Source organism: Mauremys reevesii, linkage group 8, assembly GCF_016161935.1.
Source record: "Mauremys reevesii isolate NIE-2019 linkage group 8, ASM1616193v1, whole genome shotgun sequence".
Lineage (NCBI taxonomy): Eukaryota > Metazoa > Chordata > Testudines > Geoemydidae > Mauremys > Mauremys reevesii.
The window spans coordinates 12653212-12669107 of NC_052630.1; the positions used below are offsets into that span (position 1 = coordinate 12653212).

Here is a 15896-nt window from a genome sequence, read left to right on the forward strand (position 1 = left end):
CCTCTGCTTGCACACAGCACCTAGCTATGCCCTCCCTGCACCTTGAGTGGTTTTCAAACTTTTTGAACTGAGTTCCCCCTTTTGAGTTATATTTTTTTTGGTTGCGTTCCCCCCACAGCCCAGACAGGCTGGGTGGCCCCCTGAGTGAGTCAGGGGGTGGAGGTGGTGCTTCCTCTCTGGACCCCGATGCACGGTGCAAGCTCGAGCCCCGCCAGCCCCCAAAATAGAAGTAAAACTATGCCTATGCCCAAGGGTCCCCCACCCCTGGGCCATGGAGTTTTTATAACATATTGAGGGGGGCCTCAGCAAGAAAAAGGTTTCAGATTCTGCAAATGTAGCATGGTTTTAGCTCTCAGGTGAAAACATCTGTCTTGTCCTTTTCCCTGCAGTGCCTTATCAATGTCTGCTGCTGTTTAAAGCTACAACTCTATCACCTAGGGATGCAGCTAGAGGTTGTGAAAGGGGCAGTGCAAAATTTAGGCCCTGATGTTTTAGTCACTTATCTGCGTGCTTAACTTTTCACTTGGGAGCAGTTTTATTGCTCAGGCAGCCTCTCCTTTGTGCAGCTCAGCCCTGCCGGGCAAAGGGAAGGGCGAGGTAGTTCTTCAGCCTCTCCTTTTTCCAGGTCACAATGAACAATGCCCCAGCTACTCTGGGACACTGCATCCTTCCTTACATGCCAAACCCACAAAAAAAAACCAAACAAAAAAAAAACCCAGCAGAAATTGGGCTTATTTTTGGCTTAATTGGCTTGTGTGTTGCTTGTTGGTTAATTTTTGGCTTGCTTCTCTTTTTTGATCTGCTCCCAGCACGCAGGGGAAAGAGGGGTGCACAGCCGGCCCACCACTGTCTCAGACTGCAGGCCAGGGGAATCTAGTCACATAAACTGTTGGGGCTCTCAGGGGTCAGCCCGTTTTGATACGGGATGAGTTTGATTTTTGGCCTGTGGCAGTCAGGGTGCTTATTTACCCCATGAAAGTTGGCAACTGTGCCTTGTTCCGGCATTTTCGTTTCCATGCGAGTCATGGAGCAAGGGGCCTGGCCTGACCCTAGGGCCAGGTTTTGCCAGGACAGCCCCTTGTTTCAGCCCTGGCCCGGCCGTCCAGACTTTTTGTTTGGCCAAGGAGAGCACGTGCCCGGTTTGCTTTTGCCAGCTCGGTCAGTTGGTAACAGGAGCAAACGGGACAAATGACCATTTTTGTCAGAAAAGCGGAGTGTGGAGGAACGTGTGTGTACTATGGGGCGCTTGGGCCAGCCCGGGAGGGGTCGGGCGAACAATTTGGCCCAGCCGGCTGGGCGGGGGCGGGGTCAGACTAGCCCCACGCGGTGTCCCCTTTTTCCTTGAAAAATATCGTCACCCCCGTCAGGCCAGGCAGCGAACAGCCGCTAAAACCCCTGGCCCCTGGGGGCGGCGCTGCTTGGCCCCGCACCAAACCCCCTCACGGGTGGGCCGCGGCCGAGCGCCGCCCCACACAAACCGCCCTGTCTGGCGCACGCGCACTCGCAGTCTAGCGGCCGCCGTAGAGGCTTCCCGGAAGTTCCCGCCCCCTCAAACGAGCGTATGCGGAGCCGCGTGCGCAGTAAGGCTCCTTACGGTGCGCATGCGCTGTCCTTTCCTTTTTCGCTGCTACGGTGCGAGGGTGAGAAATTCTGAGAGCGCTTGGGGGGTGGAAGAGGGAACACGTCATCGTCGCGGAACCTCACATCCTAGCAACGATAGGCGGGGCCTAGCCACGTCCGTGTTCCGAACCCATCACCCCACCGTTCCCGCAAAGATGGCCGCTGCCAGGGAGCGGATAGGGGCAGCTGTGAGGGAGGCGTCCCCGCCGGGCCGGGCCCTGTCCCTGTCCCTCCTTCTCCTGCTGCTCGTGGGCCTGGCCTCGCCGGCCCGCAGCCTGCCGGTCAGTGGTGAGTGCGGGGGGCGCCGCCTGGGTTAGGCGGCCGGGGGGCCGGTGTGAATGGGGGAACCCTGGGCAGGGAGGGGCGCCGGGGTCGCAGCAGCAGCGAGGGTCAGAAGAAGGCTCCTGGGAGGCTGCGGGGATAAACAGGCCCTCGGGAAGCCACCTCCCCAGAGGTAAGAGAAGGGCTCGGGGTGAAGCGGGGACGCCTGTCGAGGGCTGGGGAGGAGACCCCTCTTCTGTTATCGGGGCAATGTTTAAATCGGGGAGACGCTCCATTTATTTTACTCAAGTGGGGTTTAATGAGAAGTTTCTTCCTCACATCCCGTGCTAGGCCAGTTCTGCGTTTCTTGCCTTCCTTCCTCTCAGGACTTTAATTTGGCATTTTTGAGTTCAGAAGTTTGAAAATCTGCTGCAGGTGCCCTTCTTTTCCAGTGTCATCATGAATGGCGAAGAACCCAGGAAGCTGTGTGCTGTGAACTCCTACCTGATAAAATCAGGAGGATTCCTGTTGCCATGGTTCCTCTAGAGAGAGGTGTTGATGACAAGAATCTCCCACAATTAACTTAATGAGCAGACCTACAGTATGGCATTGTCTACACTGGCACTTCATCGGCAAAACTTTTATTGTTTGGGGGAGTGTTAAAAAAACCACACACCCCTACCCAGTGATGAGCTCCCCAAGTCCTAAGAACCGGTTCCTTACTGGGTCCTCAGTGGCACTTTGGCAGCAGCGACGGGGTCTTCACTTGCTCTGGGTTTTTGGCGGCATTTCGGCAGCGGGTCCTTCACCCGGAGCAAGTGAAGGACCCCGCCGCTGAAGACCTGGTAGGGAACTGCGTGATGAGTACAAGCCCCATGTGCCTGTCTCCCTCCCCCCACCCCCCTATCTGACCCAACCCACGTCCTGCCCCCCTCAGAACCCACAACCCATCAACCGCCTCCACTCCTTGTCCCCTGACCACTCCCTCCTGAGACCCCCCCACCCCAACTGCCCCCCAGCACCACACCCCTACCTAACTCGCCCCATTCCCTGTCCCCTGACTGCCCCGACCCCATCCGCCACTGCCCCAACCCCATCCGCCACCGCCCCGACAGACCCCTGGAACTCCCACGCCTGCTTAACCTCCCCCTCCCCCGTTTGCAACTCTTTCCTAATTTTTTCATCCAAGTCAGTTCAGCCCTATTGACTTCAGTGCAGGATCCACCCATATAAGTTCAGTTGAGAAGCAGACTTTTATAAGCTTCGCTCATGCAGTGAAGAGCTAAAAAGGTATATGTTGAGGTGAAAATACAAATGAATAAATTTCTTACAGCATGAACATGATGGTTCTTTCTGTCACTGCAACAAGGTCCTCCATACAGGTCTCCCCAAAGAGTCAGCAAGCAAGCCAGTGCTTCATGGTTTGCACCTAACCGCACTCGCATATATTTGTGTCTCTGACTTTAAATACCATTCCACATGTAGTGGCAGCAAATAAATTAGGTATTTTCTTGCACTGTGCGTGTGAATAGAAGTTATAAGATATGGCATGAATTGTCAATGTCATCACTGGCTGCAGAGCATTGGTGTGTTGGATTAGACCTCTGTTGACATTCCTAAACCAAAAAGTTGATTATAATTCAACTGCTATGCCATGAATTTTAAATGTCTTAACCACTTTAGAGCCAATAGTCAGTATTACTCTGCATGTCCAGAAAAGATATCCATGTGATCCTAGTACAGTATGTCACACAGTTTACTTGAAGGGACACTGTCAACTTAACTATCACAATTCTTTCTGATTTTTTTTTGTCTACTGTTGCATGTAATGTAACATTATTGCAACTGAAAGTGATTAATGAGTTTCTCTTTTCCATTTATTTTGTTCAACAACATTTGTGTATAGTCAGTTCCCCCCCATTTTGTGTGACAGATAAACAAGGGACAGAGAAACATTCTTAAAAATAGGAAACTGTCTTTGTGAACCTCACAAAAATAGCAGGGAGATTCAGGGGTGTCTCACTTTCAGGGTAACTGCATGTGAGTTCCCCCTCTGTGGTCCCTCAAGGATACCCATTTAAGGTTTCTGGCTCCCGGCCATCACCTCTCTTGGGTGGAGAACTGTGTCTGTCTCCCTCTTGCCTGGGATTTTAAGACTGCGGAGCTCCTTGCCTTATACAGCGATATCCCCAGCAAGCTAGTCTGCCTAAAGGCCAACACCTGTGCTTTGTTTTCTCTCCGAGGACTATGAACAGGGTATTGCTAGCAGGTACAAGGTACCTTGCTCTTTGTAAGCAGAGATCTTTATTCTTAAGGTAAAAAAAATTAAAGAGAAAACAAATATAAAAATTCCTATATGCTTTCTAAAAGCTTACCAGAGGTCACTGCTCAGTCTTATGAGGCCCTGGTAGGCCAAACTGTTTCCAGCCCTTCTGCAAGGGTCAGGGCCTCCATTTGATAAAAGGTCTTGCCTGTTTGGTGGCTCAGAAAGAAGGTCCTGAGTCAGTTTAAATCCAGCCTTTTAGATCAAAAGATTTTCCTGTTGGCTTCCGGAGGAGTGGTACCGCTCTAGAGGTGGTTATAACCAGTCTTAAGTGATTCACCTTAAACACCCCCTACTGTTTTTAGTTCCTAGTCGAGCTGTGACACTCCTCTCCTGGAGAGGTATAAACATGGTTCCCAAGGATGTTGCATGGGGTTGCAATATCTGTCATAAGGAGGAGGAATTATTTTTATTGTATTTGTTTTTATTGACTAGATTTCAAGTTGATGGTGTCTCTTTAAATAGCTCCTTTAAAAGAATATACAAACAGATCTAAAAAGAAATGCCTTGCACAGTAAGCCATATTTACTCTTTTCCAATTTCTTCATATCATGTTTATCGTGCTGTCTGCTTACAAAAAGGTAAGGAATTTTCAGTGGCTATATTGACTTCCTTGTCAGACTTTCACAGTGTGTGACCTGTGTGAATGTCTCAATAACACACCATTTGATGTTGTTGTAAACTTATCATATGGTATAAGTCTTGGTTGAATGAATCATCTATTCTGATGGAATAATGTGGGAGAAATTTAGTGGCTCTGTGTATAGACTTCTTTGGTGTGGCCTCTTGGCTCTCTATTGAAGCCTTTAAGTGTAATGGTTTTTTTTTTTTTTTTTAGGCCTTCGCATAAGATGTGATTGTTCACACTGAAAGTTTTTCATGTTTAATGCCATCAGTTACAGTGCCAGCTAACAGAAATAGGGCATTGATGGATTTCCTGGCAGAACTGTAGCTTTAGACCTGGGGAATGCTCATCTTGGCATCACCAACCAAATACTTATTTTTTCTGCAAGTAAAAACTAAAAAATTCTAAAAGTTATGCAAAATTCCATTACTAGTAACAAAGGTAGTAGTTTAAAGAAATAGTTTCCTTATATTTGGTAAATGGTACCTCTGTAGTCACGACTAGATTGTTTGTGACTTTCCTTTATTTTAGGAGCTAGAAGGCTCCATGATGTCTAGCTCATCTGGGGTTAGTTGAGGGTTTTTTTTGTTTTTACAATTGGTTAAAGCCTATTTCATGTTGGAAGTTTGCTGTATAAACAAAGAGTAGTTTGTTCAGCTTTAGTCCTTTATAAATGTACGTGGGTCTGTGAGTAACTTGATTCATTCTAGCATCTGTATAACGTTATTGATAAGTAATCTGACAAAGTGGCTAGATATTTTAGGTGCCAGAATTCGTAATTTTCCAACATGCCAAAGAACTAATAAATTATTAAATAACCATAAATAATGGCACCGTTTTAGAACATGCATTCCTATGTGATTTTTGGCATGCCAAATGATTTTTCAAACTGCAGTACATAATGTGACTTTATTTTTTAAGCAGTCTCCTAATGTTTTGTGCTAGAGGTAAAGTGCCATAAACATGAGCAGTTTTATGGTCTGATCCTTCAAGGTGTTGAGAGCTTGGATTATTTTGCACATTTAGGTCTATTAACCATTATGAGCTTTCCTCCCCCCCCAAGCCCCGTACAGAGGGAAATGGGATTTTCTGTAATCAGATGCATCTTAGTCCAGGACTTCACATTGTCTAGTTTTATTTGTGGGGGGAGGCAAACTTTTTTTTACCATCTGAAGGAGTTTGTCTCTGCTCTGAGGGTTTGCCAGTGTACTGGCAAACACTTCTTAGTTTAGACAAGGCCCTAAGTCAGGGGCGGGCAAACTTTTTGGCCTGAGGGCCATATCGAGTTTCCAAAGTTTGTGTGGAGGGCTGGTAAGGGAAGCCTGTGCCTCCCCAAATAGCCAGGCGTGGCCCAGCCCCCGCTCCCTATCTGACCCCCCCCTGCTTCTCACTCCCTGACATCCCCCCATCTAACCTCCCCGTTCCCTGTCCCCTGACTTCCCGCAGACCCCCCGCTCCAACCATCCCTTCTCCCTGACCGCCCCTGGAATCCCTGCCCCTGACTGCCCCCCATCAAACTCCCCCTTCCTGACTGCCCCCCCAGGATCCCTGCCCCATCCAACCACCCCTTCTCCCGAACCACCCTCGGAATCCTTGCCCCTGACTGCCCCATCTGACTGCCCCTTCCCCGGGACCCCTACCCCCATTCAACTCCCTGTTTCCCACCTCTGACTGCCCCGCCCCTATCCACACCCCCACCTTCTGACCCCCATCTCGAACTCCCCTGCCCTCTATCCAGCCCCCCCCGTGCTCCCTTACCACGCTCCCTGGAGCACTGGTGGCAGGCAGCGCTACAGCTGCGCCGCCCAGAGCACCAGGATAGGCAGCCGCGCTGCCTGGCTGGAACCAGCTACGCCACCATGTAGCACAGAGCACTGGGTCAGGCAGCGCAGCTGCAGAGCCTCGGCCTGGCAAGAGCTAGCAGCCCAGCCACCCAGAGCATTTCTTGGCTCTGATCCAATCTTGCAGTTCCTATGTTCCACTTTTAAGTTTTTTTTTTTAAATGTAATCTATACACTTGCTACAAAATTGTGGCCCTGGACACTGCAAGATTATGCTAATACAGGTGAATCGGAGTATTTTATTAAGATTTCTGCAGTAGACATGAAAACTTTTAAAAAGTAAAGTCTACCACTGATATTGTCAGACTGATTAGTTTTGATGTGAAATATATAGAGTAATTTTATCAGTTGTACTTGGTTTAAAATCTAGTGAGTAGTGAAGTTTTGCTGACATGCTAAAAAATTGCACTAAGTTATCCTCTGTAGCAACCAAAAGTTATTGTCACATTCCAAGGAAGTCTTTTGTCAGAATTTTTCATAAGTTTCACTAAAACTCCGAGCACAGATAAATGCAGTTTTATATTGCAGCTTTCAAGAAAGGCACTTTAACATTTTAATGTGGAGTAAAAAGTAGATCTTTATAAGTCAGTCAACCTTATTTCATGTGCCATGCCTTGAACAGCATAATCATTAACGAAGAAAAATGTACTACGAATAAATGCAGTGAAATATGCTACTTTGTTAAATGGCTTGGTATGTGGTTTTTAGTACTACATTGTAAACCTGCTAAACGCTTCCATTGCAACACACACAAAAATATTGAACAGTAAAACTGCTGAAAGTGGACATGAAGAAAAACGTCTTAATCACTTCTTAAAATATAACTTCTGTATCAGTTTTCTGTGTGCTTATATATAGTCATGTAACATTGTTAGCGAATTCAGAGTTTGATGAGTAAAGACCTTTGTCCCACCAGTCATAAAACAGGCAAAGCAACATTTTTCCCTAGACTAATTTCATTGTCTTGGCAGCTGAGCACGTTTGCAGGGTGAAGGCATAGTGTGCACATCACACAAACCTATGTTTAGCTAGGACACTGATATCATCTGACTTTATTTATTTATATAATTATTGGAGTGCTGATTATTTTGTTAAATGGGTCAGACTCTGGAAAAAATCAATGCTCTGGTCTTTTCAGTTTGGGTTCTTGATCGTTTTAGATCTTGTAAGCATTGGCAGTGTCCTTTAACGCTTGTGCTGCTTATACGTAGCTTCAGAGCTACTTGCAAGCAGTGAAAATCATTTCTTGCTCCCTTTTTATCTCACAGTCTTAATAGTGGGTTTCTCTTTCCTTTTGGATGATTGGAGGTAGGCCAGACCTTTTTCCTACCCAGGGAACAGGACAGCCCCTTCTGAGTCTTTCCCAGATGTCTCTTTTTGGGACTCTGGATTTGAGGTACTTTGGGCTTAGGCAGTCTTCCTTCCTCTGTCTGCCACCTGGGTCAAAGATAGCAACAAGGAGAAAAAAGAAGGCCAGATCTAAGAAATGTGCTGTGTTCATCATACCTGCAGCCTAGCACAATTTTGTGGCTTTTCTGTCCTGCTAGTCTTCTGAGTAACTCTGAGAATTTAAATGTGCTGGAGAAAGCTGGGGACATTTTCATTATTATTATTTGTATTACCAGAGGTCCTAACAATGGAGGACCCCATTGTACGAAGCATGGTACAGATGTAAAACAAAGAGATGGTTTCCACTAAGTATTCTGTAATACTACAGGAGTGTCATATGTAAGACATGGGAGGTAATTGTCCACTCTTGTTTGCAGTAGTGAGGCCTCAACTTGAATACTCTGACCTGTTCTGGGCACCACACTTGAGGAGATATATAGACAAATTAGAGAGTCCAGGGGAGGGCACCAAAAATGATAAAATGTGTTTTTAAAAAATAAAATAAAATAAATAATCTTGAGCAAAGAAGACTGAGAGGGGACCAGATAAGTCTTCAAATACGTTAAGTGCTGTTATAAAGAGAACTGCGATCAGCTGTTCTCCATGTCCACTGAAGTTGGACAAGAAGTAATGGGCTAATCTGCAGTAAGGGAGATTTAGGTTAGCTATTAGGAAAACTAATAAGGATAGTTAAGCTCTGGAATAGGCTTCCAAGGTGAGGTTGTAGAACCCCCATCATTGGAGGCTTTTAAGAATAGATTGGACAAACCCCTGTCGGGGTGGCCTAGGTTTATTTAGTCCTGTGTTGGCGCAGGGGCAGGATTTGACTTCTTGTGGTCTCTTCCGTGATTCTGATACCTGCCTTATTCTGTTGGGATTTCCTCCTCAAAAGGACTGAAAGAGGTATACCTCCACATTCGTATCCACATGTATCAGCGCAGGTATCTGCATTTTTTTGTTACCACTTAAGGGAATTGTGCACTTTCTTGAGATCCTTCTGGGAAAGGTGCAGAAGATGCAGTCACATGTCCTAGCCAGGACAAGGGGTCGGTTTTTCCCCTGATCACTTACAAGAGTGGAAAAACCCACTCTTGTGATCATGGGACGTAAGGAATTCAAGAAAGGAAATTCTCAGATGAAAACAAATTTTCCCTTTTCACTGGAAAACATTGATGAAGTGGGAAATGGGGGCCCTGTAAAAGCTGTAATTTTGAGGTGAATTGTGATTCTTTGGCTGTAAATTACATTTATTAATAGATTAATTCTTCATTTCTTCTATAAGTGCCGTCTTTTAAATCATTTTTTGCTGACCTTCCAGTTAGTGTTCAGGGTTTAAGCAGATATATCATTTCTCTATGGAGTAAGTTAGTGTTCTTCTTGATTTGTGCTAATTTATATACTTCCGGTGGAAGACAGTGGTGTGACATACTGACCATTTTGTTCAATATCCTGAATTAATTTTTATTGAATTATGTTACTTTATTGAATTAGTTTAATATCTTTTGGAGTTAATTGTATTAAAAATTCGAATTTTTATGTTCTACTGTGAGATTGTATGGAACTTCTTTAGAAGGAAGACAACTCTGCAAGTTATTCGGAACTTCAAAGGGATTTTTGGAACAATACATGTGAAGTAGGAAGTACCTGGGTGTGAGTGGAATGCAAATTCTCCCCTCCTAAGAATCTCTTGAAGCTACACCCTAGTGAGTGAGGAGTTTTGCAGTCTTAGAGGAGCAGGAAAATAACACCACAGGTGCAGGTTGAAACCTGAGTTGCAGCTTTCCTGGCCCCTAGGTGAGTGGGAATGGGATGCCAAATGCACCTTAGGTTTCATCCTTAACCTTTGATGTCATATTCCAGGTTCTCCAGAGATTACTACTATATTCTAGGCAGGTGGGGCAAGTCTCAAAAACTGATGTTTCTGTAGGGTTTTTTCAAACCCAGTATTGACACCATAAGAATACAAGGCACTTTGTTGCTTTGCATATCACCTTCAATATCATGACACACACTGAAAATAAGGACAATCCAAATTTAGTGCTGATAGTTCAGTAACTTACACTAGTGGGCGAAGTGGAAAGAAAACAGTTTGATCTGCAGGTGAAGTGTCAGTCTAAGCTTTCAAGTTCCTGGTTTCTCTTGATTCATGTGGGTCTTTTAAAATGAGTTATTGAAACTAAGGGCTAGTCTACACTTACCAGCCGGGTCGACGCGGTGAGTTCGACTTCTCGGAATTCGAACTATCGCGTCTAATGTGGACGCGATAGTTCGAACTCCGGAAGCGCCGTGGTCGACTCCGGTACTCCACCACTGCAAACGGCGGTGGCGGAGTCGACCTTGGAGCCGCGGACTTCGATTCCGCGCGTCTGATCGGTGAGTAGTTCGAACTAGGGTACTTCGAATTCAGCTACGCTATTCACGTAGCTGAATTTGCGTACCCTAGTTCGACCCCGCTTCTTAGTGTGGACCAGCCCTAAATCCATTTTTCACTTAAAGGTGAAAAGTGGTTTCTGAGGTTGATAGACTTGATTTTTGGTTCTTTGGAAGTAAATATGAGACTTTTAAAATTTAATTTAATATTGAGATCTTCTATTCTAAATACCAGTCCAGAGTGAATTTGTAAATGCATCTATCTCTTCTTTGCTAACAGTTGTGTGCGCTATGGTAGATTGGGAAATTTTATCTGCCTGTCGGGTTGTTGCCCTAATCAACTCCATCCACTTATAAATATACTAGAAGAAGTTCTTCAGAAAAGGTGTGAATATGGATTTGAAAATATAATGAACTTTACTAATAGGGGGTCTGACATTTTTAGGGTAATATCTCTTTAAATCTTGGGATTTATACATTGCAAGACTTGTCAACTCCATAAGGAGATCTTTTACAATTGTAAAACAATGCATAGTAACCAAAACCTATATTTCACGTCACTAAACAGTTTAACATACTAGTGTAGCATACTTTATGATCCCTGTTCCATTTTTCTCAGTTGTGAACTGGCAGAACTGTATATTCTTGCTTCAAAATCCATAAAATCGTTGCACTCCAAAATGGGCCTAGTCCATTGGCCTAGTTTACTTCCTTGTAAACTAAGTCAAAAGACTTAGTGAGTATGTTCTTTAGATTTGTGTACAAACAATAACAAATATAGAATAAATGTCTTTTCTCCCTTCCCCCAGCTACTGCAGATGCTCCTAAAAATGACAGTGAAGTGTTAAATACATCTCAGATTTCAACATCCAGTCTGCCCAATTTGATAACTACAACAAAAAAACCGTCTTCAGCAACTCTTCATGTCGATAACATTGTCTCACTTAGACCAGCTATCGTGAAGGATGACCCAGCCACATCTGTTGCAACTCATTCCACATCTGTTAGCCCCATTTCAGAAATGGATGTGGATGCTTCTGAAGATACTAAAATTGTGGAAGAGGGTCTCCTAACAGACTTCAAAGACATACTGAATAGTTCACCACCAACAGCAAAAGAAACTGTGGAGCCTGATGGGCGCGATGACTATGGCCCTTATGAGGGGACGTCCAATTCCAGATATAATACAGACCTAGATTTGCTGGAAGATGAGAAGACTGATAGCTTTGGCAGTTATAATGAGCACATTAAATCTCTTGATGCCAAGATAAAGGACTCTGTCTCAGGACTGGAAGAAGACACCCATTTCTTTTTCCACCTGGTTATTATTGCCTTCTTAGTAGCTGTTGTTTATATCACATATCATAATAAGAGAAAGGTAAGTCTACTATGAAAGCGAGATGAAAAATTCCACTTTAATATTTCAAAGTAATTTTTGCTTTGAAACCTTGAAACTTTTTTTTATAAAAACTACTTAGTTGTGCTAAGGTCTAAGTACACTTACGATATTCTGTTTTGTGATCTTAATATGCAGATCATTAATATCTGTACAAAACAAGCTAATTTAGAACTACAAGCATTTTTGGTTGGGAAAAATCAATTAAATGATAACATCAGGAATCAATCAGTTCAGTGATACGCTATGATGGAATATATGGTTTCTGGAAATAAGATCAAGGGAAAGTTGAATGAAGGTGATTGATGAACTAATTTTGGGTCTGCACAGGATTATAAACCTCAATTTAAGGAAAAGTTAATCTTCAGTAAAGTGAGAATGTTTCTGAGATAGTGATACAATTTGAGACCATCTTTGAACTGTAGGTATGCCTAGGATTTAACCCTTGCTCTATCACAGCTTGATAATTAGCATGTTGGGTTACTTTTGTTTGCAGTTCTAACAAATATCTCTGACTGTAGATAATTGATGATGCAATCAGACCACCATTGAAATATTTGTGTCCAGTCTAATCAGTTACACCTTATTTCAGAATCTACAGATAGTACATGACAGCCTACATTTTATTTCAAATTTGTGTGCATTTTCTTAATATAATGCTCCAAGAAGTTTAAATATGTTTCTCTTTCCCCACTCTTTTTCTTTATCCCTTTAGCTAACTTTGATTATTTGGCCTTATGTTTTATTGGATCTGAAATTAACATGGCTAACTTATAACACCATATTATGCCAAAAACAACTGCATTGCTGAGTATAGGTAAAATTTTCAGAAGTGCCTATGACACGTTTGGAAATAGGACTTGGGCCAAGGACTAAATTGCTAGGTGCTGTTGAAAATTTTCATCTTGGTTTTCTCCTGTGTCAGCACAGAGACATGGGGATTTCTGTTTTCACAATTCCCATAATTACTGCTTGATGCTGAGAGTACGCAGACTTGGGTTGGGTTGCCACTGCATGCTCCTTCATTGCTGAAGAGTAGCAGCAGAAAATACTCTAGTGCTGAAACTACAGAATCTTTTCAGCATTCTCCCACTGGCAATAACAACAGTGTAAATTCCAGGGTATATTAACCAATGGTTTTTACCAACATTACCTAACACCATGTTGAAAACTTGAATGCTGTTAATACGAATGCTTTTGCCATTATGGAGCTGTACCTGTGCTAGCCAAATTGTGGGAGAAATCTTGGTGTGGACAAGAGGTGGGTTAGCTGTGAGTGTATTAGTTAGTTAAAATTCACAGTGCTAGCAACTGTCATGCTGGTAGGTCTGGATGGGGCTGTGTGATTATAAATGTAGCTGTTACGTTAGCTGACAAAAGTGAAACATTTGCACCACATTGTAATTTCATCCGTATCAAAATTGATTGTGATTTTTTTCCAGATCTTCTTATTGGTCCAGAGCCGAAGGTGGCGTGATGGTCTTTGCTCGAGAACAGTGGAATATCATCGTTTAGATCAAAATGTTAATGAAGCAATGCCTTCACTGAAGATAACCAATGATTACATTTTTTAAAAGCATCAGTTTGCTGAATTAGTCCTTTTCTTTGCCTGACTTTTTATATAATGTTGTGCAGTGTCTGCCATAAAGAGTTTGTACTGAAATGAGAGGTCTCTCTTGCCTGGATGGGTTTGAGATTAAAGCTCCTGTAAAACAAAGGGCATGTATTATTAGCATTAAATTCTTTGTCGACAGTCAAGTTTCAAATCACATGTACAGAAACTAGATTTAAACAATGTATTTCACTTGTTTTTTTTCCTTTATTTCATTTTATTTTGTGCATCCTTTCCTTCTGTCTAGAGCAGTGCCAACAGGGCTAATATAAAAATGTGGGCATAAAACATTTTAGATCTGATAAATTGAGTCTGCCATCACTGAATCAAATGGTCTCTTTCTGCAAATCATTAATATGGCTCATAAATCCTGCTATCTTACACAGTTTAAAAATATTTTTTCCATGTATAGATTGCTTAGTGCTCCAAAACTTTCTTCTAGATATCTTTTGGCTAACTCAGACTCTTCTCACGTTAGGCTACCTAATGTGACAAACTTTATGCTGATATTCTTCTCTAGATGCTTCATTCAGTAAAGTATTTTAAAATAATTATGTACCAAGCATGACTTGAAATCAAGTTATACCTTACATTTCTTTGGAATATCCCAGGTTTGCATGAAAGTATTGCTGTTCCTTGATTGCCCAAGATTTACTCTGTAACTATGCTTATGGAAACTTCATCTATCTTTTTAAGATTAGTGAATTGAAAATAAACTTCATAGTGTAATTATTTATAAAATAAAAATATACGTAGCAGGCAAGTGCAACAAAGATTTCCCCTGAATTTTAAGGCAGTTTTGGTATGCAATCATGTGGTTTCTTATATACTACAAACATGTTAAGTCTGGGAATGTAAGAGTGATTTTGATATTATCCTAACCACAAGTAATTGGCAGGTGGGGTAGAAATTAAAAGTGTATGGGTTGCCATGATCTATGGACAACACTACACCTTTATTTAATTTTGACAGAATTAATTTTACGTGTGAATTAGGTGTACAGCAAGTTATTGGTATGTTTTGGGTTTTTTTACCTTGTCCTATGTAGTTCAGCCATTTGTTTTTCCATGAGATGTAAAATATACAATTTCATAGTTTTTCCTTTTTGTATGTTGTGATTTAATTCTCAGAGATGATAAATATCTAAATAACGGTGACTAAGAACCACAATTAATGACTTGATATACAAGTGGTAATGTACTGTTTTGAAAAGTCACAACTTGACAGATTTTTGCATGAGAAAAGTTGTGATGGCATGATATGTTATGGGTGAAATACTTCATAAATAGTAAGTAAATTCCTACAGTTACATGCTTTCTTTTGATAACCATAAGAAAGTGAAGCATAAACAATATGCCAGAACTATTTTCTTGCAGTAATTTTTATCATATTTGGACTTGTTTCACATAATATTTTGAATAATGTTTTTAAAATAAATAGGAAGAATATGTTTGTTTTTTTAATAACTTGATCAGTTTGAACATGTTCATGTTAAGTAGCATATTCCAATGACAGTGAATAATTTATCTTCTGTTTAGGTTTGAACAGAGCATTGCAAACTATCTTTTGGCACTCAAAACAACTGTTTTTGCCATTCATTACGTGTGGATTCACTCTATAAGGAATCCTTTATATGATTTATATAGGCATGGTATGTGTGACAAACCATTTGCACTTTCCAGCACCTCTGCTGCCATTCATCTCAGAGTCTTGTGGAGTCAGGTTTTCAATAAGTGTCACCTTGTGCAGTATCACTGCTGTTTTTTTCCAGTAGAAATATGTGTAAGAATAACAAATTAGAAAAATTGCCAGGTGGGTTATTTTAAACCCACCTTAACTATAGTTTACAGAATATGGGAGGAGGGAGAGAAAGTGTCCAAGCCATAACACTGATATGATAAATTTGTATTGAAACAGTAACAAAATGCATCTATTTTTGTTTTGTTTATAACTGTGGAGTTCATGGATGCGTTACTTTCTCCTTCCATTTGAGTCATCCTCAGTTCTGTGAAGTACAGTTCAAAGGTTTACTAGTAAACAATAGCTTTAATTAGACCTGCTATAATTATTCCCCACTCAAAAGGGCTGAAAAAACATTATTTTATTACAAGATATGCATTCTTTGCCTGTAGTGTAGCAAATGCTTCCTGGGGAAAGTGAGATGGCAAACCAACCGGCCATACCTTATCCTTAAGAGACTAAGAATGGTGTCTTGAAATGTAAATGATTAAAACTATAACAGTTGTGACAATACTATCTTTTTTGCAAAAATGTGCCTTCCTCATTCTGTGACAGAATCATTGTGATGCAATAGTTGAGATTGGTTTTTGGTTTTGCATTTAAAGTATGAGTGTCCCGTCTGTTTTATGTACAAAATGTAGCGTATCTGTCCCAAATGTTCAGCACACAAATTCAGTAAAACTTGAATCTTCTAATGACTTTCAAGAAAATTTGGTCAA

General features: G+C 42.2%; 1 protein-coding gene across 1 annotated transcript; it reads left to right on the forward strand.

Moving 5' to 3' along the window:
• The first annotated feature begins 1615 nt into the window (after positions 1-1615).
• Positions 1616-15690, forward strand: C8H5orf15 (chromosome 8 C5orf15 homolog). The gene is made up of 3 exons (XM_039486658.1): positions 1616-1908; positions 11239-11807; positions 13268-15690. Exons 1-3 carry the CDS (start codon positions 1776-1778, stop codon positions 13397-13399), a joined length of 834 nt encoding a protein of 277 aa, XP_039342592.1. The 5' UTR covers positions 1616-1775; the 3' UTR covers positions 13400-15690.
• Positions 15691-15896: the final 206 nt, after the last annotated feature.